General features: G+C 35.7%; 1 protein-coding gene across 1 annotated transcript; it reads right to left on the reverse strand.

The window, feature by feature from the left end:
- On the reverse strand, positions 1–26,175 carry LOC132735145 (centrosome-associated protein 350-like). The gene is made up of 12 exons (XM_060722046.1): positions 25,983–26,175; positions 25,450–25,622; positions 20,384–20,576; positions 17,813–18,047; positions 14,505–14,597; positions 12,772–12,925; positions 12,044–12,259; positions 4,965–5,108; positions 4,380–4,665; positions 3,685–3,828; positions 1,613–1,737; positions 1–384 (listed from the first exon to the last, which is right to left on the reverse strand). The coding sequence occupies exons 1-12, from the start codon at positions 26,047–26,049 to the stop codon at positions 16–18; spliced, it is 2,199 nt and encodes a 732-aa protein (XP_060578029.1). The 5' UTR covers positions 26,050–26,175; the 3' UTR covers positions 1–15.
- Between the last annotated feature and the right edge of the window lie 222 nt (positions 26,176–26,397).

The raw sequence follows: 26,397 nt of genomic DNA on the forward strand, positions 1-26,397 counted from the left end.
GTAAATTTTGCGACATTATTTTAAGATTGTGGACTCTTTCAAAAAGTTTGTCTTCAAACAATTTTGAAATTTAACTTTTAGGCATTCATTTATATCTTTTTTGATCATCATTCCTAATACCTGAGACGCCTGTCGTTTTGTGATTTCTTCGTATAATTTACGCTGACGTTCTTTTGCTGCTGCTTTATTCTCTTCTCTCATTCTACGAATCTCTTCTTGTTGTTCTTGTAACTTCATCTTGAGGCCTCTTTGTCGTTTCTTGATCTGAGGGTATGAATCATCTGCACCTTTGTTTCGGATTCGTTGTCTTTGCTGCTCTAACCATTGTAACTCTGCTTTTGTCTTCTCTATTAAGGCATTTTCTCTCAGTTTTAATAATGATTGCTGAAGAAAGCATATTAATGAAAAACTTAATGGAACTTCAACACAGCAAAAATTTTGTTTTGGTCTTGTTACAATAAAAGTATCAGGGACTTTAAAGTGTATAAAACTTTTATCTCTGTTGCCTTCAGTTTACAAATTTCTTTTGTTTAAATTTTCCAAATGCCTGTATGAAAGAAATATATTGGTCTTATTCCTTTTGAGCAAATGGCAGATGCACATTGCTTAACAGTTAAAAACCACCTTTAAATACCAGCATATTTTGTTCCAAATTTTTTTTTATTCTGTTAACCCAGATTATTGGCCATTTACAGAATTTGTAGTGTTTGCAATAGTTGGAATATGTAAATAATAATATAAAAAATCCAAGTAAATAATGGGATCCGAGGTCTTGTACATGACCAAAAATCATTTTTTATTGTTTGATAAAGAAAGTCATGAACATTAACCTTTCACATAATTATTAATAAAAATCTTTTAATAGTTTGTCAAATGTTTAACATTTCCTTAATGAATAGCAGCTTAAGTTAAAACTTTTTTCTTTTTCATTATAATTAATGTATTTCAGTATGAAAAATAATACAGTTATTATTATATTGCATGAATAATTAAATAAAGCTATCTGTAGTAAAAGGGCTGTAGTCTAGAAATTCTATTCAATCAAATTAAACTAGAAATAAAATTACTTTTTCCAGTAAGTGCAACTTATTTTCCATTATTTTAATCCATATTTTTAGAGTGTATGTATATATGTGCATGCGTGTGTGTGTGCAGAATTGATATTTAAATGTCGTAAATAAAGTTTGTAAGATTTCTTAACATATCATGAAAATTACCGACTCTTGAGTGTCTGCGTTTCAAACAGGTATTTAAATGATCCAGTTAAAATGAATTGGCAGACCGTTAATGTGTATCTGTAGGACTGCTACTCAAAGAACTTCAAACCGCCAACTTTGATAACTTGCACACATGACTTGAGAGACATTCGGGCATTATTTTAAACATGTTTAATTACACAGTCAATATGACATATACTACCTTCACTTCAAATTTCATTTTTTTTCTTTTCTTCTTTGCCAAAAAGTAGGGTCAATGGGTCTGAGAAATGAAATATCAACAAACAGTGGCTTCAGCAAAAATTGTTTTGTCATAAAAATTAAAAATTTGCAAAATTAGCAAAATTTTATTTCTCACAGAAATGTTTTATTTATAAGTAATACAAAAATTGTACCTGATGCTGAGCCTGCAAGGCTTCTTCTTTCATAAACTGCCTAACCATATCTTCTGTAAACTTGTCAAACGAACCTTCTTTAAACAATGTATGGATATCATGATCTAACAGTCGTGTTGAAGATGCTGCAAAAATTAAAACATATCAATAAACTATAATATAAAACTGGATTATTACGCTTATTTCCAAAAAAAGAAAAAAAGAAAGTCAGTTGTGTATATTAAAATCTTGCACATAAATATATTATTATTTTTTCTTAATTTAATTTAGTCTAGCCTGTCTATAGGGCATCTAATCAGAGACACAAAATAAAGTCGCTTTAACACAGACTGTCAACAAGAGGGCCATGATGGCCCTGAAGTCGCTCACCTGTATATAGGCCCCCGGAGCGGGGCCAGTTTAAACCCCAGGGCTTTTATTTGAACAAACTTGGTTGACACCCATTAGAAGATGTTTCATGCTAAACATCTAAGGTCTAGCTCGTTGGGTTTTTTAAAAGAAGATTTTTTCAAGTTTTTTCTTTACACATATAGTTAAAAACAATGACACACCTGGGGCAGGGCCAGTTTTGACCCCAGGGCTTTTATTTGAACGATCTTTGTAGACACTTACTATAAATTGTCTCATGCTTATTATCTAAATTCTAGCTATTCGGGTTTTTTCAAACAAGATTTTTAAGATTTTGCTATACACATATAAGGAAATCAATGTCCCCCGGGACCCCAGGGCTTTTATTTGAACAAACTTTGTAGACACTCAGTAGAAGATGCTTCGTGCTTAATATCTAAATTCTAGCTATTTGAGTTTTTTCAAAGAAGATTTTTTAAGTTTTTACTATACACATATAAGGAAAATCAATGACCCCCGGGGCGGGGCCAATTTTGACCCCAGGGCTTTTATTTGAACAAATTGGTAGACACCCATTAGAAGATGTTTCATGCTAAATATCTTAGCTCTAGCTCTTTGGGTTCTTTAAAAGAAGACTTTTTAAGTTTTTATTATATGCATATAGGGAAAATCAATGACCCCCTGGGGTCGGGGCCAATTTTGTCCCCAGGGCTTTTATTTGAACAAACTTGGTAGACACTCGAAGATGTTTCATGCCACATATCTAAGCTCTAGCTCTTTGGGGTTTTTAGAAGAAGATATTTAAAGTTTTTTCTTTTGGTTGCCATGGCAACCAGAATTCTGCAGGGGAACAATTTTCAAAGGTGACCACCAAAGGAACACTCCTGTGAAGTTTGGATGAAATTGGCTTAGTGGTTTATGAGGAGATGTCATTTAAATTAAAACTTTACGGACGACGGACAAAGGACGGACGACGGACGAAAAGCGATCATATATTATGTCAAAAATGGGTCAAAGATAGAAAAGGCCGGGTTGCTGTGATGTTACGTATAAAATTTAACACTGACCATTAATGTCGAAAAATTTATTTAAGTCGGTAAACAGGATGTGGATGAGCAACAGACCTGAAATCATATTCCACAGTATGGGACCACATGTCAATGCTTTATGCCAAATATCAAAAGGCTGTGATAAGTAGTGGCTGAGAAAACTGTTACGAAAATTTCCTACCATTGACCATTTATGTAGAAAATTTAACTAAGTCAGTAATCAGGAAGTGAATGAGCGACAGTCCTGAAATTGAATCCAACAGTATGGGACCATGTCTTAATGTTGAATGCAAAATATCAAAAGGCTGTGATAAGTAGTTGCTGAGAAAACTGTTACGAAAATTTTCTAACATTGACCATTAATGTCGAAAATTTAACTAAGTGGGTAAACAGGAAGTGAATGAGCTGCAGACCTGAAATCGAATCCCATGGTATGGGACCATGTGTCAATGCTGTATGCCAAATATCAAGAGGCTGTGATAAGTAGTTGCTGAGAAAACTGTTACGAAAATATTTTCCCCGCAGGCACGCCTGCCGCCCGATATTCACCATACTACAACCCGGGTTTGCACCAGTGCAAACCCGGCCAAAAATCAGCATATGAAATTTCAATGCTTCACATTTTCCCCAACAGTTGCATGTATTTACAACCAAAATAAGCAATAGTAAAACTACCTTCAGAAGCAACAGATTCATTATCTGAGTGTACATGTTTTCCTTTCTTTCTGTGACTTTCTGACGGCAAAATAAGTCGGAACGATTTCTCCTCCTTTTCATCCTCTGTCATTGACTCGTTTATACTAAAATCATCCACAGAGCCTGAAACATTTACAAGCAAAATTAACTTCAACATCAGTAAAAACAGTGATCTCAACTCATATTATTGCAATATTTAAAATCTGAATCCCTTGACATAAATGAAAACAAAAGGAATAGTTGAAAATCATATACTTAAGCTAATTAAATAAGCTTTGTGAAGGTCATATGGTGCATTTCTAGATGTTCATAAAAAGGATGCCAGCATAATGCCTTTAAATACAACAATTCAGACAACAGCAGTTGATCCAACCATTTACATTTCTATACACAATACAATAATTATTACACACTTAGTAATACTAAACAAACTATAATCAACACTAAATAACTATAACCAATTTACCAACAATACATAATTATTACACACTTAGCAACACTAAACAAATTATAATCAACACTAAATAACTATAACCAATTTACCAAATATACATAATTATTATACACTTAGTAACACTAAACAAATTATAATCAACACTAAATAACTATAATCAAATTTACCAACACTTTATAACTATAACAAACTTAGCAGTACTAAACAAACAATAACTTACCGACACTCTCAGAATCATCATGATCATGCGCCTCGTCAGATCGACGTTTCGTTGATTTACTCAACTTACTCTTACCCTGCCATTTCTTCTCGAGGGCAGTATTTACAGCAGAAGCTGCAGCAGAGGCTGCAGTCTCTACAGCCAGTGTGTTGGTGTCCTGGAGGCCAAGGGCCCGAGCTTCAGACAAAAATTTGGCAGCCTCTGCAGTGGCTTTTGCAGCCTCAGTCTGAGTGTCAATGAGTTTCCTTGTGGATTCCTGAATTGCAGACACCCCTTCCCCTCTTACCTGGGAAATCAAAGGCAAGAAAATAGTCAGAATACTTTTCAACCAAGGATATGGTATTGTTACATGTCTGTTACTCATACTTTGAAATAACCTTTATTATTATAAAGAATGCAACTTTAGACCCGAAAATGGACCAATTATAAATTTTATGGTCTGCACTGTTCACTATTCAGCCAATAAATATATTAAAATTTTCTCTACGAATGATGGTTTAGTACAAACTAAAAGATTAGCAAGTCAATTTGAAACATTTAGCTTCTTAAAGAGTTTACAAAATAGCTCATGAAGTTTAGAAATACCTTGGCAATCATATCAGCAGCATTGATCGCAGCCTCAGACGCACGTTTTCTAGCATCTTCAAGTTGTTTTGTTGCTTCTGTAGCCTCTAATTGAGCCTTTAACTGAATTTCTTTCAACTGCTGGTCATAACCCTGCTGTTTTGCCTAATATTTTATAAAAGAATAACAAGAGTTGTGTCAGTAGGGCAGGACACTAGACAATCTGTGCTTTAGTGCAAGAGCCTCAATATGTTGAGAATTAACAGAGAGGAAGATTTCATTCACAAAAATACAAATTATGTATATGGCATGGATATAAGCCTTGGATATTGACCAAAGAATTTTATAATGTCAAAATGGACCTTATCTTATTACACATCAATGCTTAAGTAAGGGTTCTTCGAAAATGACCTTGAATTGTAATTCAAAAAGCATGAATCAAGTTTCAAGTATTTTCAAAAAAAATAATATTGCAAGCAAAATATTAAACCAATTTTCTTAATAGTAAATACACACAGGGCCATAATTCTGTCAAAATCCATGCTAGAGTTAAAGAGCCAAGATCAATTTGAGTTGTATATACATGATGGTCTATCCTAGAGAATGTTTTGTTATAATATGAAGTCAATCCATTCACTAATAACAAAGTTATAGCCAGTTATAACAAAAATATATGAAAATTTCAATAATTTGACCTTCAATGTCAAGGTCATTTTTGAGTGAATGTCAATGTCTGTCTGGTTAACTTGAAGGTCTATCCTAAAAGATTATGTGCAAGTTTGAAGATAATCCATTACAAAATAACAAAGTTATAGTCACTAATAGTAACAAGAGCGGTTGAACCGGGTGATGCTCCCCGACTAGGATTTGGACACAGAAAAGTACACTGCAGCCTCGATAACTCGCTCTTCACTATAACGCTAATCTCAGTATATCGTTTATAGACCTTGGCTCCCAAAAAAAAAAAAAAAAAACTTCCACAAATTTTTAAAATTTTTTTAAGTAGACTTAGATTTATAGCGCGCTATAACGCTTGCTCAATTTGACAGTCAAGTACAATAAACAATTGTTTTTAGGACATTTATGAGCGCCAAAGGTGTGAAAAACATGCCTAGGTAAGCGTTTATTAGCTCTTTTGCTGTCTTCAAATTGTTTCCAAAATCTCAAATTCATATCATAACTGTGACATTGGCAACCGGTGGTGAGTATAAATAAACTAAAATTCACACACATATCTTTGACATTTAAATCTTGCTGAATTAAATAACCCACAAGCCCAAAATCAATTTAAAATCCTGCACTGTAAATAGAGCGGCCATGACAGGAAGTAATTGGCGTTTGATTTACTAGGGGACACAACTAAAGCTGTAAAGTGTTATTTACAGTCCAGCTTTAGTTGTGTCCCCTAGTTAATCAAACGTCATTACAGTAATGGCTAACTGTTAGTGTTTACACTACATTCATGATTTATAATTTTCTTTCGAAAGTTTTTTGTTTCTTTTAAATATAATTTAAATTAGTATTATTTGTGAATATAATACATGTTTACATCATTGAATGGCTTTAGAAAAACATAATGTCGATATTCATTGAACAGTAAGTAAAACAAGAATGTCGAACGACACATATACCCCCCTTTCTAGCCATTGACTCACATAATTGATAATTTTATTACATAAACTTGCCAAAAATGGGTACATGGAAGTGTTCAATTATGGAAAAATCAACGGAAACCATTTTGACATTTAAGGCCCATGTGACATTGACCTTTGACCTTATGACCCCTAAATCAATAGAGATCATCTACTTCTTATGACCAATAACTAGGTGAAATATGAAGACTTTGTGATGAATACTTTTCAAGATAATCAGCGGAAACCCTTTTGACATTTAAGGCCCCTGTGACCTTGACCTTTGACCTAGTGACCCCAAAATCAATAGGGGTCATCTACTAGTTATGACCAATCACTATGTGAAATATGAAGACTTTGTGATGAATACTTTTCAAGATAATCAGCGGATACCATTTTGACATTTTATGGTCCCTGTGACCTTGACCTTTGACCTAGTGACCCCAAAATCAATAGGGGTCATCTACTAGTGATGACCAATCACTATGTGGAATATGAAGACTTTGTGATACATACTTTTCAAGATAATCAGCGGAAACCATTTTGACATTTAAGGCCCTTGTGACCTTGACCTTTGACCTAGTGACCCCAAAATCAATAGGGGTCATCTACTAGTGATGACCAATCACTATGTGAAATATGTAGACTTTGTGATACATACTTTTCAAGATAATCAGCGGAAACCATTTTGACATTTAAGCCCCTGTGACCTTGACCTTTGACCTAGTGACCCCAAAATCAAAAAGGGTCATCTAATAGTTATGACCAATCACTGTGTGAAATATGAAGACTTTGTGATACATACTTTTCAAGATAATCAGCAGAAACCATTTTGATATTTAAGGTCCCTGTTGACCTTGACCTTTAACCTAGTGACCCTAAATCAATAGGGGTCATCTACCAGTGATGACCAATCACTATGTGAAATATGAAGACTTTGTGATACATACTTTTCAAGATAATCAGCGGAAACCATTTTGACATTTAAGGCCCCTGTGACCTTGACCTTTGACCTAGTGACCCCAAAATCAATAGGGGTCATCTACTAGTGATGACCAATCACTATGTGAAATATGAAGACTTTGTGATACATACTTTTCAAGATAATCAGCGGAAACCATTTTGACATTTAAGGCCCCTGTGACCTTGACCTTTGACCTAGTGACCCCAAAATCAATAGGGGTCATCTACTAGTTATGACCAATCACTGTGTGAAATATGAAGACTTTGTGATACATACTTTTCAAGATAATCAGCGGAAACCATTTTGACATTTAAGGCCCCTGTGACCTTGACCTTTGACCTAGTGACCCCAAAATCAATAGGGGTCATCTACTAGTGATGACCAATCACTATGTGAAATATGAAGACTTTGTGATAAATACTTTTCAAGATAATCAGCGGAAACCATGTGGTCTACCGACGGACAGACCGACAGACCGACGGACGGACCAACAGACAGACAGACAGACAGACCGACATTAGCAAAACAATATACCCCCTCTTCTTCGAAGGGGGGCATAAAAATATCAGCGTTATATACAATATGTGGTGGGTGGGGTAATGCGGTAATTTCGCAATGAGCGTTCTAATGAGAGCCTCGTTAGAACACGGTGGTGAGACATTGGACCCCAACATGAGCGTTTTAATGAGGCTGAAGTGTATATCTTTTGTAGTTTCAGAGTTATGTCCCAGACAAAGTTCAAAATGTGATAATTCCAAACTTAGGCAATGCAGAGTTACTGTTCTTTGCACTGCACTTCTACTCAATTAGATCTGTCTACCGACTTGCGCGCGACATGGCATCTCAATATGTTGATCATTTCTGTGAAATAGTTGTAAAATCCGACTTCAAATAAAGAAGTTATGGGCCGGACACAATTTTTCTTCAAGGTCATGCTGTGACCTTGACCTTCAAGGTAGCTAGCCAAATGTTACTTGCGACACGTCGTCTCAATATGGTGATCATTTCTGTGAAATAGTTTTAAAATCCGACTTCAAATAACAAAGTTATGGGCCGGACAAGAATTCAGGACGTACATACTTACGTACAGACGGACGGACTGACGGACAACCCTGCGACTATATGCTCCCCCGAAATTTTTCGGGGAGCATAACAAGAGGGCAATGATTGCCCTGAGTTGCTCACTAGAAACAAATGCTTTTCAGTGTTTGTAATTATTCATTGTCAATATTTTCAAATATTAAATTTGAGCATAGAATATGTTTAGAAATGCCATGACCTGGGGCATTTAAGCTTTAGCTTAAATGGGACAACCAAATTAATATGAGCAAACTTGATAAAAGACTACCTAAAAATTCTACAAAGTTTGGTGATCATCTATCAATTATTTCAGCAGGAAATGACATTCAAAGATTTTTCAATTTTTGGCTTTGGTGGCCCCTAAAAGAGTACCTAAGAATGCTACTGACAAAGTTTTGTGATCATCCATCAATTAGTTCTGTAGAAATAGTTGTTTAAAGGATTTCTATTTTTAGCTTTAGCTGTCCCTAAAAGGGGCTTATCAAATTAATATAAGCAAACTTGATAAAGACTAGCTTAGAATGCTAGACAAAGTTTGGTGATCTTCCATCAATTATTTCTGTAGAAGAAGACGTCTAAAGGTTTTTCTATTTCTAACCCTAGAGACCCCTTAAAGGGGCCAATCAAATTAATATGATCAAACTTGATAAAAGACTACCCAAGAATGCTACAGACAAAGTTTGGTGATCATCCATCAATTAGTTCTGCAGAAATAGACGTTTAAAGGGATTTCTATTTTTAGCTTTAGCTGCCCCTAAAAGGGGCTTATCAAATTAATATGAGCAAACTTGATAAAAGACTACCAAAGAATGCTAGACAAAGTTTGGTGATCTTCCATCAATTAGTTCTGTAGAAGAAGACGTCTAAAGGTTTTTCTATTTTTAGCCCTAGAGACCCCTTAAAGGGGCCAATCAAATTAATATGAGCAAACTTGATAAAAGACTACCCAAGACTGCTAGACAAAGTTTGGTGATCATCCATCAATTAGTTCTGTAGAAGAAGACATTTAAAGGTTTTCCTATATTTAGCCCTAGAGACCCCTTAAAGGGGCCAATCAAATCAATATGAGCAAACTTGATAAAAGAGTACCTAAGAATGCTACAAAAGTTGGTAATCATCCATCAATTAGTTCTGTAGAAATAGATGTTTAAAGGTATTTCTATTTTTAGCTTTAGCTGCCCCTAAAAGGTGTTAATCAATTTAATATGAGCAAACTTGATAAAAGACTACCCAAGAATATGGAAGGGTATTAACGCAAAAATTACTTCTTGCATTCTGACTTGTATATCTTGCATTCTGACTTGTACATCTTGCATTCTGACTTGTACATCTTGCATTCTGACTTTTACATTTTGCTTTCTTACATGCACATTATGCTTTCTGCTGTGTGTGTCTTGCTTAATTGTATGACGCATGACAACGGACACCGGAGCATCCCCCTTTGATACTAATAGCTCACCCTGAACCTTCGGTTCTGGTGTGCTAAAAATCAGTAAAAAACCAAGCAAAATTTAGATGAAGGTCGTTTTTAAATGTAAGGTGAAGGTTTGTCTGGTCTACTTGAAGGTCGTGTCCCAAGGGTTGATGTGGCCAAGTATGAAGACAATACACCAAAAACATAAAAAGTTATGATCAGGTACAAGCTTGCTGATGGCAATGTCGACATAACTGTAACAAGACTCTAATTTTTTTTCTCCAAACTAGAACTATCACTAAATGTGATTAATACCCCCACAAGTCTGCTTCGGAAATGAGGATGTTACTAGTAACAGAATACCTTGTAAAAGAATTGAAACATAGAGTTATGGTTGTGGGCAATTAAAGATAATTGTGGTTCATGTATGTTGCATTTCCTTTCAATGTGGTTGGCCATTGATGAAGTTTAATTGAATTACTCTGTAATAAGTCCAGAAAGACAAAGAAAAAGAACAAAGGGCAATAACTCTATAAATACTGAAGATAGAGTTATAGTTCTTGTGCACTGCACTTCCTCTTATTGTGCTTGACCATTGTATGAAGTTGTTTTGAATTCCAACCAGTACGTTTTAAGTTATGCTCCGGACAAGGAAAAGTATCAAAGGGCAGTAACTCTGTATTTTGTCAAAATGGAGTTATGGCTCTTGTGCACTGCACTTCCTTTGAATGTCCTTGACAACTGTATGAAGTTGTACTGAATTCCAAACAGTAGTTTTCAAGTTATGCTCTGGACAAGGAAAAGTAACAAAGGGCAATAACTCTGTAATTAGTCAAGATGGAGTTATGGTTCTTGTGCACTGCACTTCCCCTTATTGTGCTTGACCATTGTATGAAGTTGTTTTGAATTCCAACCAGTAGTTTTAAAGTCATGCTCTGGACAAGGAAAAGAAACAAAGGGCAGTAACTCTGTAATAAGTCAAAATGGAGTTATGGTTCTTGTGCACTGCACTTCCTCTCAATGTGCTGGACCATTGTATGAAGTTATAATGAATTCCAACAATTAGTCTTCAAGTTATGGTCCGGACAAAAGAAAGCAATGGAAAAGTAATAAAGGGCAATAACTCTGTAATTAGTCAAGATGGAGTTATGGTTCTTGTGCACTGCACTTCCCCTTATTGTGCTTGACCATTGTATGAAGTTGTTTTGAATTCCAACCAGTAGTTTTAAAGTCATGCTCTGGACAAGGAAAAAAACACAAAGGGCAGTAACTCTGTAATAAGTCAAAATGGAGTTATGGTTCTTGTGCATTGCACTTCCTCTCAATGTGCTGGACCATTTTATGAAGTTATAATGAATTCCAACAATTAGTCTTCAAGTTATGGTCCAGACAAAAGAAAGCAATGGAAAAGTAATAAAGGGCAATAACTCTGTAATTACTTTAAATAGAGTTATGGTTCTTATGCACTGCACTTCCTCTCAATGTGCTTGACCATTGTATGTAGTTATATTGAATTCCAACCATTAGTCTTCAAGTAATGCTCCGGACAAAAAAAAGAAGGCAATTGAAAAGCAACAAAGGGCAATAACTCTGTAATTACTTTAGATAGAGTTATGGTTCTTGTGCACTGCACTTCCCCTTATTGTGTTTGACAATTGTATGAAGTTGTTTTGAATTCCAACCAGTAGTTTTCAAGTTATGCCCTGGACAAGGAAAAGTAACAAAGGGCAATAACTCTGTAATTAGTCAAGATAGAGTTATGGTTCTTGTGCACTGCACTTCCTTTCAATGTGCTTGACCATTGTATGTAGTTATATTGAATTCCAACCATTAGTTTTCAAGTTATGCTCCGGACAAGGAAAATGCAAAGGACGTCTGGACCGACCGACCGACTGACCGACCGACCGACCGACCGACCACCGGGTGACTCCTATATACCCCCCCAAACTTTGTTTTTGGGGGTATAAAAAGTCGATACATAATTCAGTGTAAGCACTTATATATGTCTCACCTTGAGCATCTGAGCAAGTGAAACGGTTTCCTGCTGGGCCATTGATACTGCACGTGTTCTATCTACATTCGTAAGCTGTTTCAATGACATCTCCATACTTTCCAAATTGTGAAACTCTGTGTAGAATCTACGCTCAAGAGAGTTTGGGGAAAGTCGTGGCGGTCCAGCTGATTCAGAATCTGATAACATTCGCTCTGCTCTCGGAGTGGCTTCATCCTGTACCAAATGCACATACTCAGTAATAATTCTTGTGCAACATAGTTTACTGGGTTAACCTTGAAAAGCCTTAATAGAAGCATATAAAGCTACATATTAACCAAAGAGTACCCTGATATGATGAATTTAAATGTTTAACACAGATGCTAATGAATAAACATTTCAACCTCTGCAGACCGACACTATTTCAGTTTGTTTATTTGTATGATATTTTATGCCAGTTTTAACACATTTTCAGTCATATTACAGCAGTTGGTCCAGCTAAGCAGCTTTCCTGGATACCTGGCCAGTAATTATAAATATCTACTCAAGTGACCTTCTACTGATCAAACATTATTTCAGAATAAGCTGTGCAAATCAAATGAGACAATTAGTTGTTGTATACAGGCATTGTCTAGAAAAGATAAGTTTATTGTAAAATAATACTTTGGAGAAACTAGAAACTGTTATTGTAAAGAGGTTCTTGCTCTATCGAGGGGCTGCTCTTGAGAGGTTACACTGTACAACATTACCTGTGATAACTCTTCTTCCATACTAGATTCCATTTCAGGTGAGACTCTATCTGAGACTTTAGTTGTTGATCTTACTGATGTTGCTGGCAAGCTTCTGTGGCTATGAACAATTTTATCTGTCATACTTTTTCCTCGTGATGTTGTCTTTTCCTCACTGAAAATTGATCGCAGAGACTATGAAATCCTAGTCGACAATGGAAACATCATATTTCCCTATACATGTATATATATTTTTTCAAATTAGATTAAGCAAAGCTATCAGGAATAATATCTTTGTCTGATTATCATTGCAGACTGCATGTTGTATTTAATACCCTTGTTTTGGTTAGCATAAGTTTTATATACTTTATCAGCATGAGTTTTATATAGTTTATTGTCATAAGAACCAAATAATTCATTAGCACCATTAATTTTAGACTAACTTAACTTATTAGCTTTCACAATGTTTAGCACATGTTGCAGTGAACATCTTACTAACTGTTAATGAAATGTAACCAGAACAACCATAACATGTGCTTCTTCAACATGGGGATAAATGTTCAAATAGTTATCATTGTCTTTTAGAAAATTACAATATCAGTGTAAAAGTTTTCTATTTTTGTCATGTTTTATCAAACAAAGCGTCTGATTCTTGTAAACTGTCCAAGAAGATATTTCCTTAAACAAGTAGAATTTGAAACGGAACTGAGCTTATCAGGATGCATGCACCACTCCTGTGAAGTTAAGATAGCTCTACTTACTCTTATTGAAAAGCTAAAAGTAACCAATTTTGACACCAACAAGTGGGTCATGAAAATGCCTCCACTTTTTTCTTTTAAAAGTAGGGCTAAACACAAATATGCCCTCTCCATTAAACTATCCAGGGGCAATAATAGTATTATATACTAGAGCTATCACTAAATGTGATTAATACCCCCCCCCCCCCCGACTGCTTCGGAAATGAGGAAGTTGAGGAAGTTACTAGTAACAGAATACCTTGTAAAAGAATTGAAATAGAGTTATGGTTGTGGGCAATTAAGATAGTTGTGGTTCTTGTACATTGCATTTCCTTCCACTTAAAGTTGACAATTGATAAAGTTAGATTGAATTACTCTGTAATAAGTCAAGATAGAGTTTTCGTTCTTAAGCACTGCTTTTCCTCTCACTGCGCTTGATCATAGTCTGAAGTTGCATTGAATTCCAAACATTAGTTTTTAAGTTATGCACAGGACAATACAAAGTAACAAAGGGCACTAACTCTAAAATGAGTCAAGAAAGAGTTATGGTTCCAGTGCACTGCCATTCCTCTGAATATATACTTGACCATTGTACAAACTTGTATTGAATTCAAACCTGTTGATTTCATGTGATGTTCTGTGACAAGGAAAAGAAACAAAGGAAAATCTCTCTATAATTACTCTGGATAGAGTTATGGTTCTTGTACACTGCACTTCCTCTTATTGTGCTTGGCCATTGTATAAAGTTGTTTTGAATTCCAACCAGTACTTTTCAAGTTATGCTCCAGACAAGGAATAGTAACAAAGCACAATAACTCTGTAATTAGTCAAGATGGTGTTATGGTTCTTGTGCACTGCACTTCCTTTCAATGTGCTTGACCATTGTATGAAGTTGTATTGAATTCCAACCATAAGTCTTCAAGTTATGCTCCAGACAAGGAAAATGTAATGAACCGCTAGATTGGTGACTCCTATATACCCCCCACCCCAAACTTTGTTTCGGGGGTAAAACTATACCTTTCAAAAGACTGTGTGTAAGATTCTTCACCAACAGTTTCCTCATCTCCATAATGTTCTTCAGATTTTATACCTGACTTTGACTGCTTTGATCTTTGAAAAGAAAATTAGAAAATCCAGTTTTTCGATATCATTTTAACAAGATAAATATTTCAAGAACAAAGCTGTAACTTAACCTTTTACATCATATTGACAAGTTTTCATGGCTTTTCAACCCCCCCCCCCCCCCACACACACACTCACCCTTTTTGGAGGCCTCTAATAGTGAAGAAATGCCATATTTAGGCCCCAAACACTGTTTTTCGTTTAGGAAGTGTCGTTAAAAAAGTGATCACTTTTTTGGCGCCATCCCCTACCAAATTGATACAGCAATGGAGTGCCCATTTCTGCTTTGGGGTTTGAAGGGGGGGTCTATCTTAAGGTAATGTGTTACCATGCTGAAAAGCTTTTTCCTCTATCTAAATCCATTGAGAAGTGGCAGCACTTTGAAGTCAGTTTTGAGGGAAAAACAACGAAAAATAGTGATTTTTAGCAATTTTTCCATGGTAACAGGAAATTTAAGATAGAAAGACAATGGTCCAGTCAACACTTGTGCCAAGTTTGATCAGTTATGAACCATTTTGTATTTTCATAGCAGTTTAAACTTGTAACAGGAGACTTTTCAATGAAAACAGCCATTTTTAACAATATGCTCATGCAGTAAAAGGTTAAGACACAAAAGATGCTTAGACCAAACTAAAGTCACGACCTCAACCAGAGGAGAAACCAGTAGAAATCTCATAATTTATTGACTCATCTTGACCAACTAACCTTGAACCCCATTCAAGTGTGGAAATCTATACAGTACCAAAACAACACATAAACAAAATCATTCAATAAAGTATTATATACAAGAGCAATCAGTGATCACATGTGTCACCTTATATTAGCTAATTGCATGTTGCAGCTACTGTGTAGCAGACGACACAAAAATCATGAACATGGCAAAACACGTTTTTTAATTCAAGGGCCATGACTCAGCCAAAAATCTTTCAAGTGGAAATCCATGTAAAATGTGTAAGTACTTGAGCTACCAATCAATCCTGTAAAGTTTCATTGAAATTGCATTGGTGGTATAATAGGAGTTATATAATAGTCCGGACAAACTTTATTAACACTTTTTGATTGAAGGGCCATTACCCAGCCAAAAATCATTCAAATGAAAATCTGTGTAAAATGTGTAAGTACTTGAGCTACTAATCAATCCTGTAAAGTTTCATTGAAACTCAGCATTAATGATATAAGAGGAGTAGTTTGGACAATTTAAAAATATGAATCATTAAAGGGCAAGAACTCTTGACAAAAATCATTAAAACTGGAAAATGCCAATGAACTGCTCAACTAGACTTGGAACTGATCATTCCTGTAAACTTTGGATGAAATTGTAGCAGTTGTTTTTTTAGGAGTAATCCGGACAAGTTTTGTGACAGCCAGACAGAGTCTCACTTTCAAGATGAATAAAACAAGGAATTTTCTGCTCACTTTCTAGGTGAACAAGAGCCATGTCAACATGGCCATCCCTCGCCGAATGTGTTTGCTAATTGGAAGAATATATATGCAGTAGAGCAGAATAATTCAATTTTAAGAGGTCTTTTGGTAATGAAAACTGATGGCTGAAGTGATAACAGATTTGAAACCTATGTGAATACTGATAGCTGAAAATAACAAAGGGCAATAACTGAAAAATAATGCAGGGTAAGTTATCATTCTTGTGTGCTGCACTCCTCCTCAATGAGATCTATCTATGAAGATTCAAGTTGATATCTCAAAGGCTTTTATAGTTATGCTCTGGAAAAAAAATAAGCATGAAAAATAACAAAGGGCAATAACTGAAAAATCATGCAGGGTAGAGTTGTCATTCTTGTGTGCTGCACTACTCCTCAATGAGACTTATCCACCTATGAAGTTTCATGTTGATATCTCAAAGGCTTTTATTGTAATGCTCTGGACAAAAATTAAGCATGAAAAATAAGGGCAATAACTGAAAAATTATGCAGGGTAGAGTATTCATTCTTGTGCACTGCACACCTCCTGAGAGAGATCTATCCACCTATAAAGTTTCAAGTTGATACCTCCAACACTTTTTGAGATAAGCTCTGGATAAAAAGTATGAAAAATAACAAAGGGCAATAACTCAAAAATTATAATGGGAAGAGTTATCTTTCTTGTGCACAGCATTCCTCCTCAATAAGATCCATCCACCTGTGAAGTTTCATGTTGACATCTCAAAGACTCTGAGCTATGCTCCACTCAGGTGAAAAATTAAGTATGAAAAATATCAAAGGGCAATAACTCAAAAATTATGAAAGGTAGAGTTATCATTCTTGTGCACTGCACTACTCCTGAGTGAGATCTATCCACCAATGAAGTTTAATGTTGATATCTCATAAGCATTTTGAGTTATGCTCTGAACAAAAATTAATTTTGAAAAATAACTCAAAAATTATGCAGGGTAGAGTTATCATTCTTATTCACTGCACTCCTCCTCAATATAATCTATCCACCTACGAAGTTTCAAGTTGATAACTCAAACACTTTTAAGATATGCTCCAGACAAAAAGTATGAAAAATAACAAAGGGCAATAATTCAAAAATTATAATGGGAAGAGTTGTCTTTCTTGTGCACAGCATTCCTCCTCAATAAGATCTTTCCACCTATGAAGTTTCATGTTGACATCTCAAAGACTTTTTGAGTTATGCGTCACTCAGGTGAAAAATCAAGTATGAAAAATAACAAAGAGCAATAACTCAAAAATTATGAAAGGTAGAATTATCATTCTTGTGCACTGCACACCTCCTGAGAGAGATCTATCCACCTATGAAGTTTCATGTTGATATCTCATAAGCTTTTTGAGTTATGCTCTGGACAAAAATTAAGTTTGAAAAATAACAAAGGGCAATAACTCAAAAATTATGCAGGGTAGAGTTATCATTCTTGTGCACTGCACTCCTCCTCAATGAGATCTATCCACCTATGAAGTTTCAAGTTGATACCTCAAATACTTTTTGAGATATGCTCCGGACAAAAATGTCGGACGGAAGGACGGACGGACGGAAGGACACAGACTATTTCTATATCCCCCGCCGCCTTTCGGCGAGGGATAATAAAACAGAGGAATTTTCTGCTCACTTTCTATATGAATAAAACAGAGGAATTTTCTGCTCACTTTCTATATGAATAAAACAGAGGAATTTTCTGCTGAACACTTCATAAATTCATTTTCTAGGTCATCACAACAAACAGTCCACAGGCAATCAGTAAAACTCACCTTGTCCTCTCAACAGGACTCAGAGTGCGTAGAGATTCAGAGTTCTGACTGTAAGGACTATCAGCACGCCGGCCTGTTAACCCGGGTGACCTTCTCCCTGTCCCTACAGCTGGTTGGCGCTGAGATGAGCTGGACTTTATGGATGGCGCAGCTGACTGACTCTGAGTCACACTAGCTTGAATTTCTGACTCAGCAGATTTCTTTTTAGACATTGGCTCCCTACCAGGTCTTATCACTGTAAATATAATGCAAATACTATACTAATAGTCAAAAACATTTTAAACTAGCAAAGAGATTTTGAACTCTTACCATGCTAAATATTCTAAATTGACTTGTAAACTTTTAAATATTGCATGAAATAATAATGTAATGGATTACCAAATCATTCAATCAAATTTTGTAAAAAAACATGACTTATTTTTAACGTAACTCAAAGTGAATTCAGTCAATAATGGAATGTCAATTATATCATAATTTACATGTTCAAAGCATTTAGTATGATACATTGGAAAAAACCATGAAAGCACTACATGAAAGTTGTTTTTGTGAGATACATGATCTGGCATTATATATCTACGAGGTTGTTCAAAAAGAAATAGGGTAAAAGCTTCATATTTAACTCAATTTAAAATATTTTTATATATATACACAGCAATTGTAAAATGTTTTCTACAATTTGAGCATAAGTTTATTAGATTATTCTGCTAAACGCGTGTTCCCTGTGATATTGAATAACGATGGTAACAAGCAATTGGCGCAGCAAATCAAACTAGAGCTGTTGGTAGGACAGCATCGCTCGACTATTCTTATTGCTTGATAGTAAAAGAGCCTTGATAATGAAAAATTTTCTATGTTTACAAAAAGGCAAAATTTTTCTTTAAAAACATGTTACAGTTTTAGGCCTTCAGGAGAGAGTCCTATTATGCTCTCAAAGAAGAGTATAAAATTTCAACTTGTTTCAAAGCCAGATGTCAATAGAATATGAAAATATCTGAGGTGGTATGCAAACTTAAATGTAAATTCTAAGTTGAAAAAGGGGCATAACTCTGTTAAAATACTTGATAGAGTTACCTCCTCCTCTCTGCAGGTTGGGGTCATGATAAAGAACAAGTATGCAAAGTTTCAAAGCCATATGTCAATGGACTTTGAAAATATAATGAGGTATTACAAAACTTTAACAAAAATTCTAAATTGAAAAAGGGGCATAACTCTGTCAAAATGCTTGATATAGTTACCTCCACTTGTCTACAGGTTGGGGTCATGATGGTGAACAAAGGTGCAAAGTTTCAAAGCCATATGTCATTGACTTTGAAAATATTTGACGTATTACAAAAACTTTAACATAAGTGGTTACGCTGACGCTCGGGTGACTACAATAGCTCTACTTATTCTTATCAAATAGTTGAGCTAAAAGTCATTGAAGCTAAGTTGTACATTTAATTTATTCAAAATATATTATCTTTTATTTTCTCCATATATTCCACAAACAGGTTTTATTATATTCAAGGGATATAATGTCCAAATTTGATGTCATTAAGATATGATATGACTAAATTATAAAGTTTTAACAGTAGTTTTCATAGCATTAAATGTAATATGATGTTTATTAAAAAAACAGAAATTTTGTGCTAGAGTTAAGTTTGGCTAACATATTGGCAATGCGCAGTCAGATACATATAAAATGATTAAATTATCACAGGACAATTAATCAGTCACCAAAACACTTTTTTCAGCTGGCAAAAGTAATTTAAGTAATTTAAAGGCAGTGAATGCGAGATCACAAACAGGAAAGGGCAAGGATGAAAGCAAAAAATTGATGTAACATTAACAACATCAATTGCAAAAGCAGTTAGCACTACAAAAGGAGCAACAGTAAACAGTCCATGTACTGTCCAGGATATTTGATATCTGCATCAGGTCTAATTAATCAGTTCTGACCAAAGAATTATTAGACCTAAAGTTATTTTCTCTCATAAAACTGTGTAAGTTAATTAAGAAATGTGAACAGCAGAGCAAAAGTCCTATTACTTTTTGAACAACCCAGGTATATATAGCATTCTAGAACAAAATATTGTCCTCATATAAGAACATACATGTATGTTCATTTAAATCACTCAGAACTCTGTTAACTTTTTTTCTAAGGAAATATTTGATATGTATATCCAAATGGTACATTTTAAAATGTTTAAATACTGATGAAAGATATTCCCGTCACTTTAACCATTATACATTTATTTATTACTTTTGTATCAAAGTAACCTATAAAATGTTGTTAACTTGTCCAATATTATGAATACCAGTGCTAGAAAAAAGGAGAATTTATAAATATGTGATTTATAAAATAAACAGCAAACTCCTTGATTAAGAGAGGTTTGACCCCTCGAAACCTTGGATGATATAGTTATTTATTTATTGTTTCCACAGTGATTCCTAACTTGTACAAAAATGTCTTGTCCAAGAAATGTAATAGAGAACAAGATTATTGCTCATAGATTTGTTTAAAATAAATCAATATGAGATATAACATGGCATGTAAGATCCTTTATATGTACAAAAAACAGTAAAACTTACGTCGTTCTTGTCTACGAGAATAAATACTGAACACATTAAATTCATCTGTGCGAGAATCGTCCCAAGACTTACTGGCCTTGTTGGTAGCAGGGTGGGCAGGACGAGGGATATTGAGTTGTGTGGTACCTTTATTAAGGCCCGTCTGACTGGAACTTCCAGCATGAAACTCCGCCTTCCGCAGACCCGTACCAATCTAAAAAAAAATGATCTCATGATATGAACAAAAGACAATAAAGCAAATCATTAAATTACTCAAATATCAGATTTTCTTTTCATTTTTGATGTCAAACAAAACTGTAGAGGCCGAATGGCAAGAGTAAACAGTATAAAGCCCGGTCAGACAGCACAGGAATGCAGAGTGGCCTGGTTTTAAACTGGTGGCAAAGAGTAATCGCTTTTGGTTTCAGCAGGTGAGGTGTTAAGAACAACAATTCTTTTTAGAAATGATGTTATATTAACATTTGTTTTATTTTCCAATCCATCAGTAAAATGGAAAGCCAGCACATGTCCATACAACCCACATACACTCAATAATGTTATTTTTATTAAGAAAACCACCAACTAATAACAACAGAAATTTGTTAGCCGGGGCTTCATGTTTGCAATTTTGCATTATAATTAGGTTATGTATGGCAAGGATGAAGACCAGAGATAACAAGGGTGCCATAGTCACAAAATACGCCCGTTTACGAAAGCTTTAGATGGAGATGGGGGCATTATCAATAAGTGTTATCTAGCAAGCAAGTTTTTATTCTTGGCACTGTGTTGTTAAATGAACCTTAAAACAAATCAGTAGGGAAGATATGCACAGGATGTGTGACCTTGACCTTGGTGGCAAGGACCTGAATTTTATGCACGGCACTCAGCCTCACAATGATGAACATTTGTGCCAAATTATATTGAAATCCCTCTATGCATGTAGAAGTTTTGCTCCAGACAAGCGTTTTTCTATGAGCTCAAACTGTGACCTTCACCTTTGACCTAGAGACTTCGTTCATGTGCAGGGCACTACGTCTCATGGTGGTGAACAATTCTATAAAGTAACATTAAAATTCCTCCATGCATGTAGAATATATGCTTCGGACAACATCTGGATATTTAATCATCTCCAGTGACCTTGACCTTGCAAATATTAACCTAAATTAAATGTGTCACACCTGTAGTCATGATAGTTACCATTTGTGCTACAATCCATCAATAAATGATGACTAAATGGTCCCTATACACATCTTCAAATTTTTATCTGAACTTTGACCTCTATGTGTAACCTTGACTTTGGTCGCAGGGATCTGAATTTTGCGTGCGACACTCAGCCTCACAATGGTGAACATTTGTGCCAAGTTATATTGAAATCCCCCTATGAATGTAGAAGTTTTGCTCCGGACAAGCGTTTTTCAATGAGCTCTAAGTGTGACCTTGACCTTTGACCTGGAGACCTGGATCATGCATGGAGCAATACATATCATGGTGGTGAACATTTCCATAAAGTATTATAAAAATTCTTCCATACATGTAGGAGATATGCTCCAGACAAAATCTGGATATTTCACCATCTTTAGTGACCTTGACCTTGCATATATTGACCAAAGTACATGTGTCACAGCCGTAGTCATGATAATGACCATTTGTGTTACAATCCCTCAATAAATGATGATTAAATCGTCCCTATACACATCTTCATATTTTTATCTAAACTTTGACCTCTATGTGTGACCTTGACCTTGGCTGCAGGGACCTGAATTTTGTGCGCGACACTCCGCCTCACAATGGTGAACATTTGTGCAAAGTTATATTGAAATTCCTCCATGCATGTGGAAGTTTTGCTCCGGACAAGCGTTTTTCAATGAGCTCTAAGTGTGACCTTGACCTTTGACCTAGAGACCTAGTTCATGTGCGTGACATGGCTTCTCATAATGGTGAACATTTCTATGAAATTTCATTTAAAACCCTCCATGCGTGTAGGAGATATGCTCCGGACAAAATCTGGATATTTCATCATCTTTAGTGACCTTGACCTTGTATATATTGACCTAAATTATATGTATCACAGCCATAGTCTTGATAATGACCATTTGTGTTACAATCCCTCAATAAATGATGACTAAATGGTCCATATACACATCTTCATATTTTTATCTGAACTTTGACCTCTATGTGTGACCTTGACCTTGGCCGCAAGGACCTGAATCTTGCGCGCGACACTCCGCCTCACAATAATGAACATTTGTGCCAAGTAATATTGAAATCCCTCTATACATGTGGAAGTTTTGCTCCGGACAAGCATTTTTCAATGAGCTCTAAGTGTGACCTTGACATTTGACCTAGAGACCTGGTTCATGTGCGCGACACTGCTCCTCATAGTGGTGAACATTTCTATGAAGTTTCATTAAAATTCCGTCCATGCGTGTGGGAGATATGCTCCGGACAAAATCTGGATATGTCATCATCTTTAGTGACCTTGACCTTGTATATATTGACCTAAATTATATGTATCACAGCCATAGTCTTGATAATGACCATTTGTGTTACAATCCCTCAATAAATGATGACTAAGTGGTCCATATACACATCTTCATATTTTTATCTGAACTTTGACCTCTATGTGTGACCTTTACCTTGGCCGCAAGGACCTGAATCTTGCGCGCGCAATCCGCCTCACAATGGTGAACATTTGTGCCAAGTAATATTTAAATCCCTCTATACATGTGGAAGTTTTGCTCCGGACAAGCATTTTTCAATGAGCTCTAAGTGTGACCTTGACCTTTGACCTAGAGACCTGGTTCATGTGCGCGACACTGCTCCTCATAGTGGTGAACATTTCTATGAAGTTTCATTAAAATCCCTCCATACATGTAGGAGATATGCTCCGGACAAAATTGGACGCCGCCCGCCCGTCAGGGGCGTTCCCATAATACGTTCCGTTTTTCAAACGGGCGTATAAAAAGGTTAATACGTTTGAATCAGCAAATAATTTGGAAATTTTACTAAAAAGTTAAAAACTACCAGATTTTAAACAAGAGACAATGAAAAATTCACTATGAATTATTTTTGACACATAAAACAAGATGTTAGGCAAGCTTAATCATTAAACTTTAATTAAGCACCTAAAACTCACTTTTTTAAGGAGAAACAAGAGCGATCAGTAATCACATGTGTCGCCTCATGATGGCCAATTTCATGTTGGGACAAGTTTTGTGACAGACAGACAGACAGACGGACAGTGCACAACTAGACTTGGTACTGATCATTCCTGTAAAGTTTGGATAAAATTGCACCAGTAGTTTATGAGGAGTAGTCCCGACAAGCTTTTGCGTATCTGGCAACACACAGAAAAAAAAAACACCTCTTTATCAAAGGGCCATAACTCGGCCAAAAATCATTCAACCGGAAAACCCGTGCAATATGCGCAAGGACTTGAGCTACAGATCAATCCTGTAAAGTTTCATTGAAATTACATGAGTGGTATAAGAGAAGTAGTCCGGACAAACTTTAAAAATATAAATTATTAAAGGGCCATAACTCAAACAAAAATCATTGAACCCGAAAATGCTGACAATATGCACAACTAGACTTGGTACTGATCATTCCTGTAAAGTTTGGATGAAATTGCACCAGTAGTTTATGAGGAGTAGTCCGGACAAGCTTTTGTGTATCTGGCAACACACAGAAAAAGAAACCTTTTTATCAAAGGGCCATAACTCGGCCAAAAATCATTCAACCGGAAAACCCGTGCAATATGTGCAAGGACTTGAGCTACAGATCAATCCTGTAAAGTTTCATTGAAAATGCATTACTGGTATAAGAGAAGTACTCCGGACAAACTTTAAAATTAAAAATTATTAAAGGGCCATAACTCTGACAAAAATCATTGAACCGGAAAATGCTGACAATATGCACAACTAGACTTGGTATTGATCATTCCTGTAAAGTTTGGATGAAATTGCACCAGTAGTTAATGAGGAGTAGTCCGGACAAGTTTTGTGACGGACGGACGGACAGACAGACAGACAGACAGACGGACAGACAGACGACGGAGAAGTGATCCCTATATGTCAATGCTGTATGCTAAATATCAAGAGGTATCTGATAAGTAGTTGCTGAGAAAACTGTTACAAAAATTTCCTACCATTGACCATTAATGTTGAAAAATTAACTAAGTCTGTAAACAGGAAAGGGATGAGCCAAAGACCTGAAATCGATAAACAGAAAGTGGACAAGGGACAGACCTGAAATCGAATCCTAGGATGTGGGACCATGTGTTAATGCTGTATGCTAAATATCAAGAGGCTGTGATAAGTAGTTGCTGAGAAAATTGTTACGAAAAGTTTTTCCCCACCAGCCCGCTGCCCGAAATTTAGCATACTATAACCCAGGTTTGCACCTGTGCAACCAGGTCAATTAGCATTTTTGATTGTGTTTTTGTAGTATATACAAAAGTTTTCCGACAAACCCCGTAACAATTATCACAAGAACTCCTGACAAGAACTCCATCCCTCGTGTAACAGTTCCACCCCCATGATTCTAGCACCTTTAGAATATTCAGACATAATTCAGGCATAATATTTTTATTCTGGCACCCTAGGCAAATGCTGGCACCTTGACATTAACTAGTTTCTTTTCCAAAGGTTGGTCAGTTAACTAACACTTTAGTTTACTAACGCCCTTACAAGCCTCCGTTGTCGAGGGGTTAGAGTCGATGACTACTAATCCAGTACCCTCTCTGGTGTGGGTTCGATCCCCAGGAGATGCTTTGGTAGTTTAGCGCGGAGGAAGGTAGTCTGGTACTGGTGTAACTCTCCAGAAACGGTTAGGACACTACCCGCCTATATGACTGTTGGAAAAAAGCGTAAAATGAAACAAACAAACAAAAAAACAAACATGGACAAAGGATTACATTGTATGCCTCCCTCTCTAAGACAAAACCAGGTAAATGCTGGCACCTTCATAGAACTAGTTTATGATATTTGACTGGTCACATAGTCACATCAGTCTAGCACAGAATAGCACAATGTCTATCACATAAGATATTATATATGAAGTCCTGTTAAGGTATAGCTCACACTTACTTTCCTGCCTTGCAATTCTTCCTCATCAGAATCGTCAGTTAATGTAATCTCACTAAAGGTAGAGGTCTCTGTTATCGTTGTATCTTCACCAATATCATTGGTCCCTGATATTAACTTGGGCTGGTTCCCTGCTGTAATCCCAACATCAGGTTGCCTTGTCTGAGGCTGGGAACCTGTAAATATATAATTCTTACATGCACTCTATTTCTGTATATCAATTATTTAAGGAATGTGAGGGAATATTGATGCAGCTTATGACCTTTCCTATTTTAGCTTTATAGTTTCCATATAAGAATTCACTGTAACAAAGCATAACTTGAACCAAGTCACAAGCAAACCAAAATAGATGTACAAAATATTCTCCCCTTGAAACTAAACAACACTTTATAACATTCATACTAAATTAATATAATTCTAGACTGAAGAAACTTTGCAGATTATAAACAACACAACATTATCAGAGTCATATTTTAAATATCATCCTAATATTCTCCATTCTTAGGACTGATGTTACAATGTAAAACATAATTTACCTGGAAGATTTGTTTTAAACACAGAATGATCTTCGTTGGCTCCTATCACACGATCATATCTTGACATGAATTCTTCCTCTCGGTCGCGATATGACGACGTATCATCATTCCATCTCACTGTAGGGCGTGAAGTAGCACCATTTAAAATTGAAATTCATCATTTTTTACACAGATGGAACATTCGCTTGAATTACAAAATATCGGAGTTCAAATTTAAACACCATCCTGGAATATAATTTTTATAAACTGTATTCTTGCTTAAAAACTGTGCACCCAGATATAGATTAACGGAAAAAACATGCATTAATTAATTCAAAATCCTCTATTATAAGCAAGCCAGTCTCTATCTTATTGGACAATTTGAATTAGACCAATGACAATTTTAATCATTCAATTAGGAAACAAATTGCAGTGA

The sequence above is a fragment of the Ruditapes philippinarum genome, unplaced genomic scaffold (assembly GCF_026571515.1).
Source record: "Ruditapes philippinarum isolate M1 unplaced genomic scaffold, ASM2657151v2 ctg5026_1_1_1_1, whole genome shotgun sequence".
Lineage (NCBI taxonomy): Eukaryota > Metazoa > Mollusca > Bivalvia > Venerida > Veneridae > Ruditapes > Ruditapes philippinarum.